This window comes from Oculina patagonica, chromosome 1 (genome assembly GCF_052425735.1).
Source record: "Oculina patagonica isolate OP01 chromosome 1, crgOcupat, whole genome shotgun sequence".
Classification (NCBI taxonomy): domain Eukaryota; kingdom Metazoa; phylum Cnidaria; class Anthozoa; order Scleractinia; family Oculinidae; genus Oculina; species Oculina patagonica.
This window is the reverse complement of record NC_135758.1, coordinates 12,952,352-12,976,731: the sequence shown is the minus strand read 5'-3', so window position 1 is coordinate 12,976,731 and position 24,380 is coordinate 12,952,352. Positions and strand designations below refer to the sequence as shown.

The window sequence follows — 24,380 nt, the reverse complement described above, 5'->3', positions numbered from 1 at the left end:
GATTAACAATTAAAAGAGAAGAAGGTAAAAATTAGCAATAATTAAATAATGGGTAGATCTAGTTTCTACACAGCAAGACAATAATTTCAAGTTCCTTTTTGCTTAAAGACAACTGTGAAAGCTTTATTGGATTTTTCTTTTAAGAATTATTCACTAAGAAGTAGCTGAAGATTTTAAAGGTGCGACAGAATTAGTATGGGGGAAACTTGAATACCGTAAAATTCCGGTTATAAGCCCCCCCGCTTATAAGCCCCCCCAGTTATAAGCCCATCTACCTGGAAACAAAAAAATACATCCATTATAAGCGTATTTCGACAACACTCCCGTGGCTCTTTTCGAAACGATTTTTTCATTCCGCTTATAAGCCCTCCCGGATATAAGCCCCTCCGCTTATAAGCCCACCCAAAATCCCTTTACGAAGTTGTATAAGCCCAGGGTCTTATAACCGGAATTCTACTTATGGGGGAAACTTGAATATGGCAAATTTAGCTTCAACTACAGTGGAACTTCTTCGACACCTTTGAGAGCTGAAAAAGTACCTACTATAGGAGATATGTCTGCTTAAGGGAGATTAAAGATGTACTTGACATAATAAAATTATTTTGTACGGCAGAGAGAAACGAGCAATGACAGGATCCTCAACTTGAGCCCAACAATTTAAGCAATTGGGTGAAAGATGTCTGAAAAAAATCAAGGCTTCAACAGGATTTAAACCCATGACCTCCGAGACACCGGCGCAATGCTCTACAAATTGAGCTATGCAAGCACATATTGGGAGCCAGGTCCTACACGCAATAGGAAGTAAATACTCCATACCTGAGATAGTAGCTACAGCATTTTCCAACACAGATGGACGCACTGTAGAGCAGAGCCAGGCACATAAGCAATCCAACGGCTTGGAGTCCTGATAAACAATAATTGTTTTCGCTGAAAAAACATTTCCAGCCTACAGAAGCCTTACAAGAACGTTGTTACAAGAACGTTGAATATGAAAAGTGTAGAAATGTACACATAAGACAAAACGAACTCAAACTTTCACTCCATTCTATAAACCAGTTCAAGTTTACAGCCCTCCCACAAAATAAGGTGTCCCTCTTCAATGAGCGACTCTGTTCAGGGTCACCCAACGAGGGCAATTATTAGAATTCATCAGGGACCTATTAGGTACAAAATAAATAGACGTGTATACACTTTTAAAACGTATTTTAAAACGTTCTCAATTGCTATTAAAATTTAATCTGTTCCGCACTTCCATGAAAAAAAAAATGTAAAGTTTTGCTTCCAAGCAAGATCTCAAAAACAAATGCCCCAGCAAGGAAAAAGGGAAACCCGCAACATACCACGACAAAATGATGTGGTGAGTGTGGCACGCAGTCCAAATTTGCACCTTCAGTGAGAGGGGTGGGGGATGAAAAGAAATGGTGACGAAAACTCCCTTCACCAGAGGTTTCATTAAGGGCCAGGCACCGGGCAATCAACTGGCTATAAACAGGTCTTTGCCCGGTTGTTTTCACCATCTGAACAGACTTCCATTTACCAAAAAGTGTAGGGCCTTGCTCATAATTTGCCAGGGTCCAAAATCCTGATGTCCACCTGTTCCAAATCTAAATGAATCCCCTGCTTCACAGAATCTTTTTATTTGTTTAACACCCTTTCCCAGCCAGTGAAACCTTGCAGAATACCTTTTCTTCCTTTCTTTTCTTTTCCTTTTTTTGGGTGGGGGGGGGGGGGGGGGGGAGGGGGGGAGAGACCGCCACTGTCCCTTGTCTGTTTAAAAAAAATGTTGTTGGCACAGATGATCTCCCTGGCTCTTCCCAATTCATATGTATAACATGGACTTTACAAATTTACCTTAGCTTCGCACTAAGTTAAATCATTACAGGAACATCAGGTCCCTCAAAGACTCATTAAGTATCCATAACTAACCTTAAAGCAAGCCGCCAACGCTGACAGAAGGGATCTGTGAAGTGTTATTGAATGCGCCAGTAAGTGCCTCCATGGGACTTCAACTGATTGGCATTTGAACAGGATGTCAAACAGATTGTGTGGTACCTCTTCAGCACCGAGGGGCACTTCTGAAAAATGAAAAAAAAAAGTAAATATGTACATGTAAACTCTACTTGAGTATTGATGTATTTAGGTTGTTACAATGTAAATGGAACTTAAAAGGACTGTGTCATGGCTGAGGCAAAATCTTTTATTAAGTTTTGCCAAATACTCGCTATGAAACTTGACGATTGCAAAGAAATTTATTTCTACGGATCCAAATGACAGAACCATAGTTTGATTGTAACCAAATGTGTCTCCCAGGCATTATAAATTAAAGTTACAAGAAAACGAGATTAACTTTAAAAACTGTTCAGCCAAAAATATTTAAAAAACCCATATTGCAATCTGTTTCAATCTTCTTCAATATTTTATCTAATATAAATATCTAATTTTTGAGTAAGCTACTGTTGCAAGAGAAGACGATATAGTAATAACTACCCCAGACTGGAGCAACAAACTCTTGCAACTATTTTGAGTAAGCCAAAGAGGTCTTTGGAACAGTCCAACTTAATTTATTTCTACCACAACATCTGAGTTTTGACCAGAAATAAGGTCCAAAGTAATTCCTGATCGTAAACGAGTGGCACCACCACAGGTATCTAATGTTGTAAGCGAAAAATCATTAATACGAACATGAAGTTAATTGCTGACACCTTATTGCATTGAATGCTAGACATCTGGGAAGTAATAAAGTAAGTACCTGGGGAGTCGACAGCTAGTCTATCATCAGTGTCATGTCCTATTTTGGTGCCATTTAGCTCCTTCTCACTGCCATATTTCGCTTTGGAGGTCTCTTCATCTTCTGCACTACTGCTGCATGATGGACGTGTAACAGGCTCCTCCTTGATACTTTGATGAGAGGTCTGTGAAACTGTTGTTGCAACGAGACCCATACGAGAGTAGAACTGGGCACGCACATCTCGAGAGGGTGTCCCAGGCTGAAAATCAAACAAAAATCAATGTATAATTGATATTAGTAGAAACTCAGCTGTGTTCTATTGGAAATCCGCGAATCTGATTGGTTCTTCCACTGTCTTCTATTCGCCGATAGAAAACAGTCGCGCGCGCGAGTAGCTCTTTGAGCGGTAAATTGTCTTGATTTTTGTCTTCAAAGTGCACAATATTGTAGGTTTTGGACTGCAATCCTTTAGAGTTTCTACTAAAACAATTAGACTACTCGCCCTCGTTTTCTATGAGCGATAGTTGCTCATAGAAAACTCGGGCTCGTAGTCTAATTGTTAAATATCAACCTGTGCAACCAGACATAGTCCTGGTATTTACAAAGCATACTTCTCGACACATTCTAAAGGAGGTATGTCACGGGGATTTCGCAGATTTGGTCTGAAATTAGTGGTAGCCAACGTAACCCATTATAAATATTATCTTTGAACATCTAAAGGAAGAAATAACCTTAATTCAAGTACTCCGATTTTCAATCCATTTCCATCCGAGCCATCCACAGCCAAAGATGCTTGTTTACAGTGTCAGTGCTCTAATATAGCAATTGTTAATTACAATGGACTATTATTTTTAGGTTTCCTGCCACACAAACATAATTTTTGCCACACAAACATAATTTTTGGCTGTTTAAAAATCTGGTTAAATCCGTGTCAAGTTCTGAGCTTTTCTTGGAAACAATCAGTGAAAAAGCAAATTTGCAGTAAAAAAGAATGTGGATACCATTTATACAAAATGACATATGACTTTAAAGGATTAAGGTAACATGAAAGTGGAGAAAAGAGAAACGGAAGAGTGACCTTGCATTTTGTAACAAAAAAAAATGTTGTTACAAACAAACTTACTTGTTCTCCTGTCCTAACTAACTTCTTTTTCCGGCTTCGCTTCTTGGTAAGTTCATCACTTGATGCATTTTCAATCTTAATTAACTGGACATTGTCAAATGCTAAATGCAAATGTTCTTGGAGGAAAGCATTGGAGAAGTCGTGTTCAATAACGTACACCACCTGCAAATATGGCAATGCTCATTAAGCAACGCTAGAGGTCACAGTTAGAGCAAAGATAAAGAAATAGGACAAAACATTAAGTGAAATGATGGTAAATGAAAATGTTCCTTGAAATAACCATGTTGTGAGGGGTTAATATTAAGTTCGAGCTAGTCCACTACAATCTGAGGGCGTTTTTTATGTCTTGTAAAGAAGTATAGGATCTCAAACAGCAAGGGCTACCTTTGCAATAGCCCTTTTTTTATTTTTGTTCATGCTAATGTGCCTGCCAAGCCTTGTTGGCATGTGCAAAGAACAAAACAAACACGAGCCTGGAGTAAGGCTTGGCAAGCTGACTTTGCATGAACACAAGAACAACAAATGAATGAAAAAATTACATTAAAACTGTGTGTCAGGTGGCAAAAGGCTTCTGGTGAGAACAAAGGTGTAATGCTTTTGAAGTCAAAAAAGGGGAAAAGAAGTTAAGATGTTCAACATGACACAAGCATGGGACAAAGAAAAATTCTGAGTCCCCGATGGGAATCGAACCCATGGCCTCCCAGATACCGGTTGGGCGCTCTAATCAACTGAGCTGCGAGAGACTAATTGTGAGCTGGGCCATTACTAGATTGATACGTGACACGCATCCTGCATACTGCTAGGATCAGCAATGTCGAAATGGCCCAGCTCACAACGAGTCTCTCGTACCTCAGTTGCTTAGAGCGTCCAACCGGTATCTGGGAGGCCATGGGTTCGATTCAGAATTTTTCTTTGTCCCATCCTCGTGTCATGTTGAACATCTCATCTTTATTATTTATTTCCGAGCTTGAAATTTACCATCTTTATTATTTGGGAAAAGCGGTGTTGTACAAAATATGGCTTTGACTGAGAAACAGTTAATAAGTTATTAAGTTAGTATTATATGTTGTAATTTGTTATTAGCTGATGGTGTGACCATTCATTTAAATAAAGATAATCCATGCATCCATTCATTCATGTGACACACAATTGCACAAGAAGAAGCTGTCAAAGCCAACCAGTTGATATTTGATGCAGCAGATGCAAACAACAAACAGTCTTCCATCCAGTGCCCTTGACAATTCACCAAAGTATTATCTGTCTATAGCAGTCTGCTCAATACAATGCAGTGTGTTTACCTGCTCCTTTGGAAATTGGCAAGCTTGTGCATGACAAACAAAAGGGAGCCACTTGTCCGCCCTTGCACAATCCTGCAGGAATGTGACTGGAAATTCCATCTTGTGAACCCGACAGAATAAAACCACAAAATTCCAGTGCTGGCCTGCTTCAAATGATGTCCTAAATGATGAAGTGAATGGCAAAAGGTCAATATGTAATCAAAGTCTCTTCGAGATATCGACGTTTTTGCATGAAGTATGAGGTTTATCCTGTGCATTGTTCTTCGAACGTATCATTACAGTTTCTTTGTAGTTTAGTTTAACAATTTCCTATCTTCGCGGAGGAAATGCAGCCATATAATTTTGTCAAAAATGGCTCGTCCGCGCCGGGTATTTATACACATATTCCTTAACATTACACAAATAAACAGTGCAAATTTCACCGAGATCTGACAATTCTATACTTTAAAATTGCAAGGACCTTTCGAGGCAGTCGATTACGGCAGCGAAATTAGCAAATGAAACAGCAAAATATGCGTTCGACGCTTTGTTTTTGCGACGCCATATTTGAATTGTTATAGGTAGACCGCTGTTCAATGTGTTCAAGGCCGTATCGTTACGATTGCTCCACGAAAAAGCACGAAAAAAATACGGATATTTCCGACTACTGTCGGAGAAAACATTGCGCATATAATTGCGGCGTAAACAAATCGTTACACTCAAGCTGCGTTTTGTCTAGGCTCTGCGAGGGTCGGATATCAAGACCCAGGATTAAACAAAAGCCATATATACAGTGAATGCTTTCGAATTATATTTGAAGATGAAATACGAAAGAATTTTGCTGTCTTTGACTGAAATTCCACTCGAACTGCTTAGATACGATCGCATGTTGTAAAGCCGATTCATGCAACATTGCTGTCAACGGCTCAACGCGAGGTCTCTAAAAGCTAAAAGAAGCCATCATCTCTTGCATTTGTTTTAACTTCAATAATATCTTTGAAAAGAGCGAGTTTTTTGGTATGGTTTATTTTTGACGTTTGTAATTTTTAAACGATGTAAGTGCTAGTGATTATTTATTCGTGTTTTAGTTACGCAATCCATTGTTTGTGCGACGCTTTTTATAGATCGCCTTTCAGACACACGTGCGTTGAGATAAAGCCTGGTTCTCATATGATCGCCCCGATCGTCTCTGTCGCTTCTGTCGTTTGCAAAGTCTGAGGTGATTGGAGCAAGCAAACGTTTTGAAGCGACAGAAGCGACAGAGACGATCGGGACGATCATATGAGAACCAGGCTTAAGACAGCTGACATGTCAGTTTTAAAATTGTTATATAACGTTTGTAAATGTGACAAGTCACGTTTTTTCCACAAGATCGCAAGTGATCACCCACAGCGGAAAGTAATCCCTTGAGAAATTAAAACAGTCCCTTGAGAGTTTACAAATATGTGGTTCCAAATCTTGTCCACATAACCCCTATTCTACCATTTTAGCTTGTAAACAAGCAAAAACGTCGAAAAAAGGGTAGCTATTAAGGCGTTAATATAACACATTGCCTAGCCACATTTCATCATTACTCCTCCTCAAAAAAAGGAACAAAGTGGCAAAGAAACATTTTTATGACTGACTGGATAGTACATTTGGATATTTCTGTGCTGTCTCAAAGACCTTGCCTCGAATGAGATAGAATGAGATTGAAATGAGGAGTCCAAACTTACTTGTCTAAACACTCCTTACTGATGAGGTTTCTTGTTGCTGTTTTTAGTGCAGTGAGAAGTCTTTCAGGCTTTTGGTTGCTTTTCCCAGCACATGACAGAAGCTCAGAAGCTACAAATGTTAATGGAAGAAAATTATGTTTTATATTTAAAATGTATGAAGGCTAATAGACAATGATATTATCCATATTAAACCTAATTACTTTGTTCCCTGTTCGAACTTACGCGGTTACCTGTCTATACCTCCAATAAAATAAATGAGTTCATGTGTGCACAAGCCTTTGTGCATTTTAGAACTGTTTGGTTGATTACAATGGTTCATACACTTTTTCGGCTGTCTTGTTTAAAACAATTGAATAGGCTGTTCAGGAGCTATCAGCCATTTGTATAAAAAAGGTAGAGAAAATTTACCATGCAGATACTTACATCCAAAAGCAGTTAAGATTGAAATGGCTAGCCTTAACAGAAAAACAACTAAAATGTCGGAGACAAGTGAGATACTTTACTAATTGCATCTTCCATTGTATTGTCTTCCTTGGTCTCATCTCCTAAAAGATCTTCCAATCCTGCATGTGCCATCAATCTATTAGCAGCCTGTATGTCTACTCTCAGTGGAGTGCTATCCAACCCAAGCATCTCAGTGAATGCCACACATGCAGCACACACCGAAGAATTAGTTAAATGTTGTACAGCGACCCTGTATGCCTTCAATGCTGCTTGTTGTATTCTGTGATAATGCAAAAGAAGAAAGGTATTAAATGCAACACCCTTGAAGGATTTGATAAAGAACTGTTTGAATTCGTACTCACTTTGCTTTGGACACAGTGGCATCTTTTAGCTTCTCACCAACAAAAGATACAAAGGCAAATGAGGGTCTCCCATGGCGAAGGTAGTAAGAAAATGTCAGCTTTTCGACATGTGCATGTTGGGAAACTAACAGGTCATTAGAAAAATGTGGCATGTCACATGTTGTGTCTGAAAAACATAAACAATGGGAAAAACAATCAAGGTTTAGTCTGACATACCTATCAATAGTCGAGAAATGTGACATTTCGTTCTCAAATAAGTAAAACTAAGTAGTATTTGTTGTATTTTAGGATTTGGTGAATGGAAAAGTCATTTTATTTCCTATTTTACTTTGTTAGTTAAAACAGAAAAGGAAATAGCATCAATTCACCCTGGGTATCACAAGTGTTTCTGATGAACTGAAAAGAGAAATTATGCAAGTATGACCAAATTTATCTTTCAGAAGTCCACACAAAATCAGATATTGTCTCCGTCTTTTGTGATAAGGAAATGTTAAAGTGTTTCAAATGTTGGAACACTTAACACCCTTAATAGAAATTCTCGTTATTGATGCTGAAGGTCAGAATTATTCAACAGTGGAATAATTTCCAGAGATCTACTCTGATAAAAAACACTTTCTCTCACTTTGGTTATTGCCAATCAGAAGACACTGTAGGAAATGTTTTCTTTTCTAAGATCTTACCTTCCACTTACATGGATAAGGTCAAATTGAACGACTTCAATAATAATAATAATAATAATAATAATAATAATAATAAAATATTTATATAGCGCCAATATCCTAAAAGTTCAAAAGCGCTTAACAGAACTTAAACGTTAAAAATTTTAAAAACACTATTTAAAAAAATAAATATAAAAATAGTTAAAAAGTTCCAAAAATGCTTACAATCTTACGACTAATAAAAAAAGTTGCTAAAAAGTTATAAAAAGGCTTTTTTAAAAAGGAAAGTTTTAAGTTTATGTTTAAAAAGGGACACAGAGGAGCTGTTCTTGATGTCAGAAGGCAGAGTATTCCAGAGTGTAGGAGCTGATACGGAGAAAGATTTTGCGCCTTATGTTTTCAAATTGAAATGCGGAGTTGAAAGAAGGTCTTTAGAAGATGAACGAAGCTTACGAGGTGGAGTGTAAGGAGTAAGAAGATCGCGAACGACTTCAAAACGTTTACAGATTAATGAAGACTTGTATGTAAGAAATGATTGTTATGCTTTTCTCCATATTTGCCATCTTGTATAACGTTAAGTAGTACAAAGCAAAACTAAGCCTTTTCAGAGCCTAGTGGTTCAACAGGCTAGTGCTTATCTCTAGTCTCTGCAGCACTCTAAATGACATGTTGGTCAATCACAGGCTACCCTTTCTCCTACTTTCCCCCCCTTTTCCCCTCATTCTCCCCCCCATTTATACTTCACGTGAGAAGCACTGTTAGAGTAATTTTTGTCCAAGGAAACAACACAATGACGCCAAAAACTGCTCAAACCCGGACCAATCAATCCAGAGTCCAACGTGCTAACCAAAAGGTCATCAGATTTGTAAAGCTGGCTATTAGCTCATTAATGATACACAACAAATGCTAACACACAGCTTTACCAGAAGTAGTTGATCTCATTCATGCTGGTTTACAGATTAAAAGATCTCAGGACTATTCAGGATATTAGATCTCATGTACTGTGTGACAAGTTACAGCTATTTACAAAGGCCACACAAACTTGTTACAACCGGCATATAGTTTTAGAAAACATATCATAGCTCAGACTGAAAAAAGAACTCACCTCCTTTGGGAGCTAGTTCGTTGGTTGGCTGCCATCCAAATAGTCGAGAAATTTCAAATGGCGAGTTTCCCTTGAAATGAATGAAGGTAATTGACAACAAAAATAAGAATTCACCACACATCTTAGAACATATTTATTTAAAGCAATCTAGAAAAGTAAAATAGACGTGCAACGAAAGTGGGTTGCATATTAATAATGGCAGAAGTTTAAACGGTTTTGCTCATGTCAGGTATGCTTAAAGGAGCTGTGTTAAGATATTGTAAGTCATTTTGTCTGATTAGTTATACATCGAAGGAAACATCAAAATAATAGTTTTCAAACACGGAAAAACACCAAAGGAGTAATAAAAACCCGAAAATAAACAAGGATGCTTGCAACTGACAAATTTTAAGATTGATTTCCAACGACAAACTTGAAAAAAATGCCAACTTTTTCAAGTTGCGTTGCCCGTAACGTAATAATAATAATAATAAAGACTTTATTTAAAACGAGCGGTCCGTACGGACAGTGTAGTGTTTGATACAAATGTGCTACTCCGGAAAATATTAATACTCACCCCCCCCCCCCCCCCCCCTTCACCCCAACATCCAACATCTCTGGAAATTTCGGTTTATCTTCATACTTTATTTTAAAAGTTTAATTGTGAGACCCCCTCCACCCTCTCCCATCAGAATTTTCAATGAACCTCTGTGGGGTGGGTACAAAGATTTTCTGGAATCACAATAAAATATCGTTAGGCTGCATTCATTATGTATCCTACAAGGGGGGGGGGGGCAGAGGATTTTAGGGGGGGTTCTCAAATTTTTAGAGCAAAAAAAGGGGGGATATGAAAATTGTTTAATATCTCCTGGGGGGATGCTTATTTTTTGTAAGATTCTGTCTAGCTTTTGTAATAGTTTTAAAAAGTGAAAAAAGAAATGATAAGTACAGCAGCTTCTTTCAAGGATTTTAGGCAACAAGGGTACCTCTATTACCGTATTTATTCGATTAAGCGCCTAACCTCGAATAAGCGCCCACCTGGAATAAGTGCCCACCCTGAAGGCAGAAAAAGTTAATAAGCGCCCAGCCTCGAATAAGCGCCCACCTCCTCCCCCTAAAAAAGGATAGGTGGTACATGTATGTACCCAATGAGATTGAAATTGACAAAGTACTACTAACTTAAAAAGAGTTTCCCTTATTTTCTTAGTATTTTACAGGAACGTTCAGCGAACACTTATAATTCTGCTTTGGTACATCTTCAAATTTTGTTGTTTCATTGCAAAATAAACTTACTATTTACTGAAAAATAGTGAAAATTTAATAAGCGCCCAGCCTCGAATAAGCGCCCACCTCGGATGAAGCAATGAACGCCCACTCTCAAGGTCCAAAAATTTCAGGGCGCTTAATGGAATAAATACGGTATTCTGAGAGACTATAGTACCTATTTTGAAGTTTTTTTAAGTAGTGTGCCTGGCCTGTAGATGTAATGTTTCGATACAGTATAGAAAGTAAAACATCTAAAATGGAACCATTTAATGCAACCTCAGAAAAATGATAAGATAAGGAGAATAATGGCACATGTCGCACTTGAGAGGAGTGATGCTGAACGGCCGGAAAACGAGGGTGAAAAGGATGGCAACAACGGAGATGAATCCGTGTATAAGTGTGATAGTGAGAGTGATGATGATGATGAGGTTGTTGCTTTTGTCAACGAGAGTGACAGTTAAATCCAGGTTCCTGTCAATACTTCTGGTAGTACTCGTACACGAGCTGGCAGGCTATCTATACCTAATTCGCGCTATTTACTGGCTGGTATAGGCATTACATAAACAGTCCAAGTTCTCTCAATGTTCTTATTAAGCATGTACATATCTTGAAATTTCAAACATATGTAGTGTACTATTATACATATATTTATTTTGATATTTCTTGAGAGGGAGGAGGGGGGGGGGTATTCTTTTTTCGGCTGATTGCTTGGGGGATTATGAAAATTTCTATGGACCTTGGGGGGGGGGGATATAAAAAAATGAGCCGCTGAAAAAAAAAATCCTCTGTCCCCCCCTGTAGCATACATAATGAATGCAGCCTTAGCAAGCAAGTTAGAAAAAAATCATGGGTTGCACAGGAATGTTAGAAGTTGTATTGTCAGTGTTCAACATAAAATGCGAACAGTTAAATACTCGTGATAATCAATCACGATCTCGCGAGGTTAGCAATGAATCGCTTCCTACCACTCGAGCTACGTAGACTCTACAAACTCCAAAATGGCCGATATGAAGGGACAAACGCATCACGTGATAAATGACGCTCGCAGCAATGTATGCCCGTGAGAAATCAAGTTTTTTGCTCAAAATCAAAATTCCACGAGGACAACGAAATTCTGCTCAAGTCTGCTCATCTTACGTTGCTGTAAAGGGTGAGGAACTGGAAATTCGAATTTTTCCTATGCTAAATTTTCATTCATGGAAGGAAAGACTCGAGAAAACATGAGAAAATGATCAACTCGTGACGGGATGTTGTTTTTATTATTAAGAATGCGTCACGCAGGCTATTAAATTACTCAGTGGTTGTAAATTTAGAAACATTCGCTTTTGTGTTTGACAAATAAACTTTACTCGCTACTTTTGATTTGACTCTTACTGTTTTAAACATTCAATTCTTAGTTTTAGTCAAGTGCTTGCTGTGTTAACGGGAATTTTTTTCGTGGCGAAAGACAAGAAAGTCTTCCAAAACACACTTTGCTTAAATGCAAAGATTTGAATCTTGTATAATTAATTGCGTGCGACCTTTGAAAGCCCCAAAATGAATATTGTTTAAGAACAAAAAAACCGCCATGCAAAGCCCTTTGTAAGTTTAGCACGCACAGTGGAAACAGCTGCTCTCAGTACTTTAATTAAACGCTACCAAAATCGCTGTCTTTAAAATTTGGATCACCAATTGCAGGATTTATTTTTATCATCAGTACACTTCAATGCAATGCACACATGCCGACAAATAGTGGCAGCTTGCCGAACATGATATTTAACATCACGCGAAAACTTTACAGCTAAACGGTCAAATCTATTGTCTCGCGGTCTGAAAACATAAGCCCCCGTCACACAGTCTAAATGGCCGGTTTAGGACTATATCGAGGATATTGCGACAAGTTCTGCTGCAAGGCAGGCGAGAAAACTCAAGCTAATAATCCTTGTGACGAAACATTCCGCTCTCAGACGAAGGACATACTTGACATTTCTCCATGTTCAATTTGCGTGACCGATTGTTGATGTTTTAGGAAAAGAGCATGCTTATGTTTGACAAATAAACTTTACTTGCAACTCGAAGTTTTTGACATGTATTTGCAGTTTCTTTTGCGGCGAAAGACAAGAAATTCTTGCAATTCATACTGGGAAACGCGAGAATTTGAATCTTGCATATAATTACATACGATCTTTTGAAAGGCGATCTTTCGAAATGAATGGCACGCTTGTTCCACTTCAGTGAGCATTAGTCCACACCTAGCGTTATCCCGGTAGCACTTTTACCTCACCCACAACCACCGCATAAGTGTAGTTCAAACACTACACTAATGAGGGTAACACTAAATAGCAAAGCTAATAAACCTGTGGCCCTCCCTAAAAATTACACTAGAATATTATAAAAACACTATATACATTGAAAATTGAATACGAATATGCATAATAGTAAACGATATATGAAGCTAAAAAGTTAAAACTATACAATAAAATGATGTAAAAGCTGCTGCTCCGAAAACACCCGATCTCTGAGAGATTCTTTAAAGGGCTTCGGCTGTTCGATGTAGCTTCTTTAAAAAGGATAACATTCTTATGGACAGGTCATCTACTATAAAGGTTTGCTTCTGCATCATTTTATTTCTAAAAAAAATTTAAAAGGATTTAGAATATCCATAAAAAGGCTTCTAAGAGGATTCCTATTTGCATCTAGTTTATGCCATGATTGCTAACATAACCCCTAAACTAACACAGTCTGTACTGTAGTTCTTTGGTATCATCCCTATAGGACATCATTTTTTAAGGCGATTGTTATACGAAAATACCAAGTGAAAAACAGTCAGAAAGGGCAAAAGCTGTAAACCGAAAATTCCCTTTATTTTTTTCCATTATGTTATTAATTAGGACGAAAACACGCATCATCATTACATAAATTGACAAAACAATTCCATACCTGTAAAAGCTTGTAAACTGAGACATCCTGGCGTTCAATGCCACAAGTACCAGATGTAACAGGAAACACTGCTGAGTGTACTTTGGGAAAATTCATTAGGGATTCATGCAAAAGTTTGTCTTCCACTTGCCACACTGGAATGTTAGGCTGTGATTCAGATGAGATGATGGCCTGATTCAATTCCGAAATAAAGGAACATATTATTAAGAAATTTTAAAAAGTGGCATTTTGAATCTAAGCCAATACAATTACAAAAGCTTCAAGAGGTGGGTAAAATGCACAGCTTTGCAATCTTTAGAATAACTCATGTTCACTATGTTTGTCATGCACCGTCTTTATTGGGAAAGACTACTTAAAATGGTTAAAGTTATTACAAAACTAGCAAGATGTAAAAACGAAGTGACAATCAAAAAGACAAATACAGTGATTGCAAAATTAGAATCATAAAATGCTATTAGCATCAATTATCCTTCATTTCTAGCATACGTATCGTACTCTTCACTCAAAGGGTCTTCATTTCTAAATGTGAGAAGTTGGATAAATCTTGATATTAGACTGAGTGGTGTATAACACCTTTCTATATTTTATCTCAACATAAAAAAGTAGTTACTTGAGAACTCTCGGCTGTCACAGTGACGTCTGTGAACCACTAATGGAGCCAAATGTCTTCCTATCCTGCCGAACCTTAATTATGTAATAAACAACTAATGTGTATGAGGTCTGATGGCTTTCTGGACTAGCTCACATATATCTTCCTGGAGCATGTCAGTTCATGTGTACGTTTCCTTTTAATCGCATCAACAGGGCTTTACAACAGTATAGTTATTCTACCTGACTGAGTGTGTTTGGTCCATACAGAAGACTGCTTACGGCCATAACTGGGTGTCCAGCTTTTAGAATGTTAGTGACGGATGGAGATTCCATGTTTAACATGAACCCAGCCATGGCTAGACTGGCTTGGAAAACAGCATCGGGATCTAAATTAGGATAATAACTGAATATCAGGGAATTATGACATTTCCTTTCGTTACATTAGTGCCACCAATTAACGACAAAAAAAATTGGTGAAAGTTAATACTGTAATACTTGGTACTTGAAACAAATGTAATTTGTACATTGTAAATCTTCATCACTGAAAAAGTTTAGTAGCTCAGGGGGGAATTCGAACCCATGACCTTCCGGTTACACATCCACTGCTCCACAATCTGAGCTACACAGCTAAGTTAGAACAGCACGTGAGTCAATCTCATTCTTGGTATTTCTTTGGTGGAATGTCGGCTAAAATATAGAAGTATACCAGCACTGCATTGCAACAACATATAAAACAAACAATAAAAACAAAAATGTAATGATACGCAATAGGGATATCCCCACCTAATAAAGTTTATATTTTTTGTGAAATTTAAAATGAGAACAAAGGTAAAAAACTATTATGTTACGTACCTTTGCAGTTTCGTCCAAGCAGTCGACACTTTATGAGCATGTCAACCCAATGTGGTCTATTGGAATCCAATTTGAGCTCTTTCACGCCCTCTACAGATTCACACAGCCTGACAGTGACAAGTTCAAAATAATTAGAGGAAAACGAAAAATTAGTGAAAGGATTTCTTCTTTTTTCGAAAATTTTTAAGTCGCATGAAAGTACCTTGAACATCTTCTGACTCTCGTTTCCCACATTGATTTTGTGGGAAGAACTAATTACATGCAGTTGTTTCTAGATCTGACACTCATAAAAGTTTACAGTTTACAAAGCTAGGAACAACATTCCAGAATACTACTGCCACAGGATTCCTATGTCACTCATATGACACTGATAAAAGTGCTTCTTATACATGTCACCACACTAGCCAACTGGTAAGTGACATATCAACAATAAGTGTTCTCCAAACGATTTAAAAAAAATCCAGTTGACTTGCACCTTACTGATGTCTACTCCACCTCAACCTCACCCGAAAGAAAATTAAGATGCCCTAAATATGCAGTCTGCCTATTGCCTAAGAGCTTTTTACTCCTGAAGGTAGCTTTCTACATCTTGAAGACCTGAGTGAAACACTCTGTACATCTATTATAAATACAGTAACATTAATAACGTAACTAATAAAAAATTCTTGTACTTACCCGTAGAAGTCCAAGTAGTGGTACAAGAGGTTGACAAGCTTTAGTCGTACGCAGTAGTCAATGAAACTCTGATGAAATTGGGAAATCGATACAAGACACCCTTTTGCATTTAAGGAGTCGTCACTACCACCTCCACTGCCGCCATTAAGGGAAAACAATGGAGGATTGTCTCCAAACAGCGTCTGTGTTGTACTCAAATAGTGTAGAAGAAGGGAAAAGTTGGACAGTTGAGATGCTGTAAACATGCCATTCCTAAAAGCAAAAAAAAAAAAAAAACAGGCACCCAATGGTCAGCTTATGGTTATGGGTAAAGTCTAATTCATGTTAACAAAAATATTAAGTATCATTAACTTTCCAAAGGAAGGAAAGCCCTCTGTTAATCATGTGCAAAAAACGGCTTAATGAATCTTTACTGATAGACCATCTGTAGCCAAATTTCCGTTGGCTGTGGACTGACCTTGTAAGCTCTTCCAAAATCATCTCTCTAACAACCTTGTGAGAGGAACCCGCTTGACTAAAGACCCAGCGAGGCAGCGGTGGCAATACAACATCCCCTCCATGGACAGCAAACTTTTCACCCACATACAGAGTGGGATCATCACTGGCTGTGTCAATATCAAGAGCCATTGATCTAATCCAGCCCAGTAAGGTCTTCCAGTTTGTGTGAGATGAAAGATAGTTCCACAGGGCCTCTGCTGTTATCTCAACATCGTGAGAAAGAGCACCAGAATCTTCAGCTGGAAAAAAGATTGTTTTCTTAGGGCCTTTTATTGAGTTTAATACACACATTATAAATACTCTTAGATGAAATCACAAGAGGCTTGACCATATAAACCTCTATCTGTACTTCCACAAACATCTCTTGTTACACTGTCATTGTGAGCGCTTTCCATTCGACCAAAAATTCTGGTTTGAGTGTCCGGAAAATTCCAGTGGCAAATGGAACAGCATTTTCCAACTTTTCCGGTTGACTGCACGGAAGGCAAAACAAAATTTGCATATGATCAGGTTGTGCGTCTAATATGGAAATTTCTACGGTGCATTAAATTAATGCTTTGTGGCCGGTTTCCTGCACATATAGTTCGATATTTTTGCAAATAAAAAGCATTCCGAGCACTAATAATAAACGCCATGAATGACATCGTGGCCACAAATACAGGGACCTTTAGAAAGGCACACTAAATAAAAAGCAACGAAAACGTCGCCAACCCAAAAAGTTTAATGAGCAAAACAATGGCGAAGCCTACACGCGCGTTGTAAATATTTGTACATTTCTTTGCTGCCGCCTGCAAAACATCAACGAAAAACAACCGAGTTCACCTGAATTTTTTTTGTTTGGAGTTTCAAGAATGCTTCCTTAACACATGTAACTGCTTTCAGCCGCACAAATCGCTAAATTTTCTGCCGAAGGAACATAGGCTGAGTGTAAAATGGTAGCTTTTTCCAAAATTTCCGGAAAAGAGGACAACCTCGCAAGGTAGACCCAAATTTTCGAAAACAATTTCTGGGAACTTTCAGTTCCATTTGATTTTGCTTCTGGAATTTCCGGGGTTTTCGGTTGAATGGTTCGCATTTCAGAAAGTCAACACTTTCCGGATTTTCTGGAAACTTTCCTAGGAAATTTCTGTACCATTCGTCCTTGTTCCGACATTTCCGGAATTTTTGGTCGAATGGAAAGCGCCCTGTATAACTTGTACTTATTGATGGCTCTTGGTTAGGATGTACTAAGTAGTTCTTGGACAAGGTTGAGCACAATGGTACGAATTGTTTAGATGGGGCATTGGCATCGGCTCCAGCCTTTGAGGTGATGACACGACAGATGCCTCAGTAAGTGATCTATCATGACACTAAAGCAGAATCCAACAATTGCTTTATAAGATTTGCAATTGATACATATCATGTCACACAGTAACTCAAGGATCACAAAAAAACGCAGGCTTTAAGTCCAAAAATTTTGTTTGGAAGTCAAATCTAGCAGTCAAGTGCAACGGGTAACTTTTAGGGAGAAACTGTGCACCTTGTGAGGAGATCATCTTTCTTATTTCCTAAATCAACCTCATTATTAACTGAACTGTGCCTTTTGAACACATGTTATTTAAAGTAAGGTGGAGTCGCATGTTTACAACACAAACGGAAAGCTGTCTTGTATAGTTTTAAGTTCTTAACTAGCACACTGACATTTAAATGTTGTACCTTTACATGTGAGCATTCTTTCAATCAGTATTCTCTGCCTAGAGAGTTCACCCCAGGAACAAACCCATGTGAGCGGTAATTCCACATAGTTACTACCACTTAAAAGATTCTGTTGAATAGATAATTATACTGAATGTGACATAAATTTTACTTCTAGTGAAAGCAATTACATCAAACCATATTTTTGTCAAAATATGGCTTTGTTGGCATTGACAATCTACTTTTATGAATGGATTGATAATATACCGTCGCTTGCATCTAAGCGTGAACACGAGCCGCTGAAACATGATCTAATTGGGTATCAAACATGGCATGTTTCGTCATGAAACATTGAAGTTTAGCAGACCGTAACGACAACTTTCACGCTCAAAATGCTCACCATAAACACTGAGAACAGGCGAAACTTTGCACCAGAAGTGATTCAAGTAAACCTGCAAATGTATATCGACACAGATCAGGATCAATTTGTCGAAGGAAGTCTTGATATCCAATCTTTTCGCCATTTCGACTGTTTCGAAACCGGAATGTGTTGAAGTTTCGGCGCGAAAGTTGCCGTTACGGTCTTCTAAACTTCAAACGTTTGATGACCAATCATGCTACGTTTGATACCCAATTAGATCTGTTTCGGCAGCACGTGTTCACGCTTAGATGCAAGCGACGGTATATCGGAACAGAAAGCACTAGCTACACTGCATCTTTCAAACACTTTCAAAGATGGAGAGATGACACACATAAATTTGCTTTTCAATACTACTGTGTGGTATATCTTATCTATTCCTGTAGTGGAAACTGGCATATTTAACATACCTGCTTGTTGATTTCTGCTTGTACTAGATCATTTGTCTTAATGTAGGTGTCAAGGATTTGAGTGGAACCCAAATTAAAAGAACTCCTTAACAATCCAAGATCTCTCCACCTATAAAAGAATGAATGAAAGTAACTTTTTCAAGATGAGAAACCCAATCTAGTTTGGTCAAACTTCATCAATTCTAAGCAAATCATAACATGTTTAATCAATTGCATTATTGTTGCAACAAGCTATCAAAAAATGTTCATTATTGTTGCAACAAGCTATCACAAACCGTTCATAATGGCAGAATGGGATGGCAAAAACAAGAAAGGCAATTTAAATGGCAGGTAAAGCCTGCTGTTGAGCCAAGTGGCTCATCAGGCTGGAGCGTATCCTGGTTTCTGTAGCATTAAGCAGCTAGGAGTATTTCTACTCTAGTCCATCACAGGGTACATGTGCACATGTATAGATACGAAAAGGAGGTCAAGTCACCGTTAGTTAATGGGAAACAACCACAGCTTTTGAGTTGTTTCAGGCTTGAAGATCTTTTAATAAGTTGAAACTATGGGAAATAAGCACAGAAAGCAAAGTTTTTCCAGAAGAACAAAACCAGCAAGCGACTCATTATAGGGAAATAATGAAAAATAACCTGCAAACTAACAAGATGCCAACAAAAACATCAGAATGCAAATAATAGAGATTCTGAAAGTTGAATGATAACAAGGGTTCATATGGTAATCTTGGTTTATTTCACAAAAGATATTACATAAAATTATTTTTTACAAACCTGTCCTTTTGGTCACTATTTCCCAGATTCTCTTTAGCTACTGCAAATGATTGTTGACTGTACATGCTCTCCAAGGTGTGAACAAAGTCAACAACACTCATTTCTTCAGGTGATAAAACATCTCTTGATTCCAACTCATTCGCCTGGAAAATACATCAATAACCAGGAAGTTATTAAAGCTGTTTGGTTGGACGCTGACTTTTTTTATGATACTTCAAAGACGTAAACTACTTTATGATTTGGGAAGTTTGAATTTGACTCATCCTCGGAGACCCAGGGGCCGTTAGTCGGGGCGACGGGTGTCTCGGACGACGGGATTTCGGGTGACGTACAACATGAGCGTAACAGCCCCTGGGCACTTTGTCACCGACCAGTTCCAGGCGCCTCCTTCTTTCTGTTGGCCGAAACAGTTTTTCTGGCCTCACCCGGGCGACTCTGACGTCTCCTCACGAGTTGTTTTCCTCCTCGTCGTCGTTGTTGCCCGTCCATCGTGTCTCGTGGGTCTCTCCGGGCCTGGGATTGTAACTGTAGCTGCGCAAGGAAACCAACGGCACCCTTTGTTTTTTTGTTTAACACCCTCCTGGCAATCATAGGTGACGACACGTCTTCTCCGCGGGCCCGTGCGCGGTCCCACCGTGGCAACTTCCAGAGTCGGGCATGACGAGAAAATGTGTCTGTAACAGCGCGAACTAAGTGTTGGCCTGGCTATTTTTTCTGGACTCTCCATGTAATAGCATCCGTCGGGCGCTCCTCAAGTCTGGGAAAACAACTTTGTGTAGAAGACGTCACCGTGAGTGCTGGTCAACCTCGCTTTGGCAGAAAAACAGTTTTTCTGCCAATCAGAAGAAGGAGTTGACGCTTCTGGAACTGGTTCGGTAAGACAGTGCCCAGGGGCTGTTCGCTCTATGTTGTAACTGTCACCCGAAAATCCCGTCGTCCCGATGATCTCCCGTCGTCCCACTAACAGCCCCTGGGTCTCCGAGGATGAATTTGACTAAGGCGAAAAAAAAAATGTTATAACTTCAAAACGGGACGAGATATCGGCTAAAAACAATTTAGGAGGATTGTTTCCTAGATGAATTATGCAAGTCCGAGTGCAAAAATCTCAGAAAAGCTTTTTTGAACAAATTCAGGTAAAACACCCCCTTTAAGGCACCATCTGAAACATCTTTGTGACGCTTACAAAGAATGACATTCCCATCTCCTTTATTCTCAAATATTTTTTAAATTTAACATATTACTAACTCTTTCTTGTCATGTTAATTAATCATGTCAGCGCAAAGAACTGACAAGCATGTTTTAAATGCCAAAATGACCACATTTCAGCAACTTTATTTGCTTGATTATTTCAATGTTTTTGTCCCCAGTAGACATGCTATACAGGCAATTTAAGTTGGATACTGTGGTTTCCGAATGCCAGGTACAAACAGCTTAAATGATACAATGGAAAAACAGATGTACACTATGCTACATTTAATTGGTACCAGTTGACTAGTAGTTGGCAAACCATTTTCAAGTCATGTACAAGATCAGGAAGTTGTCAGTGACAGGTGATGCTTACCAGGAAATCTCTAAGAGGTCTGTGAAGTGTGTACAGACAGATCTTGTGAAGCTGTTGCAAAACATCACGACCCTAAAAAAAATAATTTTGTTTATGTATAGCTACTTGCTAATCACACACTTGATAGCTAAGCACAGCCTGCATGATTCACACATTCAAGTGTTGTCGGTACTGCTTTATAGACATTGCTCAATCTGAAGAATATTATAAATAGACTATATTATCATGCATCATAAACTAAGCAATAAACAATACAAATAAATATAATTGGTCTTGAACAGAAATTTGATGTTGTACTAGTCAACAAGTTTCTTTATCTATTTCAGGGGTGTAGATGTAGAATCCTTTCACCTGGCCAGGAGCCAGGTGAAAGACCCGTCTGTTGCATGAATTTTACTGCCTATGAAGGCTGGTAAAAGGGGAAAATGGGTAGGTTTTAATTGGAAGTCATTTCCTTGACTAGTACCCGCCTACAGCAAAGAAATATCCACAAGTTTAAAATCTTAGCTACAATATTTTTACAGCTTTATGAGGGTTTCGGTTTTTACAAACTTTACAAATCGAATTCTAAAATTTTGGAGTAAAGTTGAAATGGGAAGTGTAAAATCTCCCAAAAATGCATGCTACCACATAAACTCTGCCGAGTGCCCCTGTATAGGTAACTGTTAATGCGTTCTTTCTTTCATGTTGTAACTTACCATGTTGGTTAACATGGTTACCACAGTCTCCATGTCATGCTGCAAAAGTTTTTGAAGAACCACTTTAAGGCCAACTTCAATGATGCTTGATAGGGAACCATCACATTGCACTTTTTCCTGTTTGATAGACTGGAAATGAATTGCCATTAGAATACTTGTTGCGAAATTCTTGACAAGATTTTTTGCAACATTTGTAGCTTTATTAAGGTCCCGCAGCATCAACGTAAGACTGGTGTTTATGGCTTCCTTTTCTTTATCTCAATAGCACACAAATATTTGAACCATGAAAAGAGTTTAATCATTAACCTCTGAAACCTTGCTGGGGCATTCATGAGGCCAAAAGGAAATACCTGACTTGGAGCAACCACCAAAAATGTTGTTGTTGAATGGATACTTTTGCTTAGTCAAAAACAATGAGATGTGACTTCCGACCAAAGAAGAAGTGCTGGACAAACTTTCGTGAGATATCACTTGCAATAACTGACTTGCTTTCAATAAATAGCAACGATACATTTATGATCTATGATACAGTCATGTAACTACATCTTGCAACTGCAATATTTTTTAGTAGGTAACAGTCTATAAAACCAACACCTTTTATACAAGAACCAATTGCTTGCAAGGTGATTCTACCTGATTCTAGGTGATTCTATTGGGATTTTCATTTCTATACTCCATTGAAAGTAACCCTCTTAAAAATGAATAGTTTATCTCATATGATTTATAAAATCAAAATCTATATAAATCCAACAGTATAGATTAAAGTAAGAAGAAAGAGAGGTCACGAATGTAAATCATTGCAAAACCAATTTTTGTGTGATTTCAACTCTGTTTCACAAATGGTCATGTAGTAGAAGAGCTTTACGCATAAGGTTTATGTGTATGTTATTACAAAAGAAGAGAAACAAATGATATAATGCTGGTTTCCATCTTACCATTTGATCTTCTCTCCTGCTCTGAAAGAATGTTTGGGCTGAAGAAATCTGTCTGTTGACAATGGCATCTTCGACAACCTCCTAACAAGCCATAGTTAATACAAGAGTTCACAATGAAGAGGAAAGAACGGTATGGCATAAGATGGTAAGATGACAATGAACATTTTACGATTACTTTTACTTAGGGAACTGGTACAAACAATTATAATTATTGCTCTGGAAACGAAATAGCCTAGCAAATGCAAAAATGTTTTTTTTTTCTATGGGAAGCGAATACTAATTACTAATTAATTTATGTGATTAAAATGCTGGCTTGCTAGTTGATTGAAGGTGAATGGCAAAAAATGCCAACATAGAGCCACCAAATAGTTTGAGAGGTTTTTATGGCCATAACAGGGCCCAGGAGCATTGACTTAGTATGTACTGGCCAGGTTTTGTTGTCAAAGCACATTAGAAGATGGAAATAATACTTGGCACCCCATTCAATAAGGTGCCCATTTGAAGAGGAGTCAAATGCAAAGAGATTAACCTGTATTTACATTAAAGAGTACCTCATCGCTCATTTTGATCCACCTTTCTCTTAATCCATCTTCCTCATCCATTTCAATTCTTCGAAAAGCCACTTGTCCACTACCCTCAGTACTGTCAAGCTTTTCAGAACCAAGCGATGGCATGTTGGTAAGATGGCAGCGGAGCTTCACAACGCTCTGAGTGAGAAATTCAAGGCAATTTTTTATTTCCTGATAAAATGGGGTACATGCTACGTGTCCGGTTTCAGCTGCACCAAAGGAGTCATGTAAATCCTCGCCTTCTATGAGCTTTGCTCCATCTTCCATTAGGTTGTGAAGATAACTCAAGGTCATCTGTGCAAGTTGTCTTGTAAAGTGCTGGTAATGTTGTTCTAAGAAGAATCAAAATAGTTTGTTCTTTACCTTGATAAGACATAATTTGTTCAGTTGCGGTAATGATAGGGTTTTTTATTAAACCAGATTTTAACAATTTAAAGGCAATTACCCAAAATATTAGCTTAAAAAGTGTTCAACTTGTAACAGCCATGTCGTTATACAGTTTTGCACACCAACAAGGTACCTCAAAAATTCACAAGAAAGAATGCTCTTTCAACATAAGTACTGCCATGATTATTAAAGATGAATTCCAGTCCGTACTACGCAATCTCGGCTGCAATGTTTATGTGAGCCTCACGCGAAGGAATGTTTATGTTGTGGTTTAAATTTTCTTTGTTTTTTCCCAGTTTGATTTTTTTTGTCTTGTCTCTTTCTCCATATCAAACAGAACTAAACAAACTAGGAAAAAAAACAAGGAAAAAAAAACAAATTTACAAGCAAAACTAAAAATTCCACGACAAACTTACCTTTTTCTTCATTATTAAGTCCAGATATCCTTGCAGAACAAATAATAATGAGTACAAGAACCTTGACGCTGTTTCAACCCGACTTTTCAGCTCATCGGAAATTCTTGAACGAAACGAACTGTAATGGCAGACTAAAAAACTTCATGTATGCTGTCACTGAAGTGTAACATTTCAACGAATTCAAAACGAAAACAAAAACAAACCCCGAGTCTGCGCAGTACGGACTGGAAATCAGCTTTAATACTTATGTAACTGATGCACAGAACAGAAATCAAACAACCTAAAGTTTGTCTGGTCACTTATCAGTAGTTAAGTTAACGATACAGTCACATGCAAACCTGTCAGGGAG

The 24,380-nt window shown here is 38.2% G+C and overlaps 1 protein-coding gene across 3 annotated transcripts in view; it reads right to left on the bottom strand.

The window, feature by feature from the left end:
- The window catches only part of LOC144657277 (spatacsin-like), a 58,834-nt gene that overhangs the window by 20,626 nt on the left and 13,828 nt on the right, over positions 1–24,380 (bottom strand). For all 3 annotated transcript variants that reach the window (XM_078517613.1, XM_078517605.1, XM_078517621.1), the window contains exons 10-30: positions 23,211–23,560; positions 22,660–22,740; positions 21,725–21,853; positions 21,027–21,098; positions 19,466–19,608; positions 18,696–18,804; positions 17,889–17,997; positions 16,153–16,432; positions 15,696–15,947; positions 15,021–15,127; positions 14,409–14,554; positions 13,578–13,748; positions 9,414–9,483; positions 7,650–7,815; positions 7,347–7,567; positions 6,844–6,952; positions 5,150–5,309; positions 3,852–4,013; positions 2,750–2,987; positions 1,927–2,075; positions 817–904 (exon numbers count right to left, since the gene is read on the bottom strand). In XM_078517613.1, coding sequence (XP_078373739.1) covers positions 817–904; positions 1,927–2,075; positions 2,750–2,987; positions 3,852–4,013; positions 5,150–5,309; positions 6,844–6,952; positions 7,347–7,567; positions 7,650–7,815; positions 9,414–9,483; positions 13,578–13,748; positions 14,409–14,554; positions 15,021–15,127; positions 15,696–15,947; positions 16,153–16,432; positions 17,889–17,997; positions 18,696–18,804; positions 19,466–19,608; positions 21,027–21,098; positions 21,725–21,853; positions 22,660–22,740; positions 23,211–23,560 — 3,312 coding nt within the window. The remainder of the gene's footprint in view (positions 1–816; positions 905–1,926; positions 2,076–2,749; positions 2,988–3,851; positions 4,014–5,149; positions 5,310–6,843; positions 6,953–7,346; positions 7,568–7,649; positions 7,816–9,413; positions 9,484–13,577; positions 13,749–14,408; positions 14,555–15,020; positions 15,128–15,695; positions 15,948–16,152; positions 16,433–17,888; positions 17,998–18,695; positions 18,805–19,465; positions 19,609–21,026; positions 21,099–21,724; positions 21,854–22,659; positions 22,741–23,210; positions 23,561–24,380) is intronic.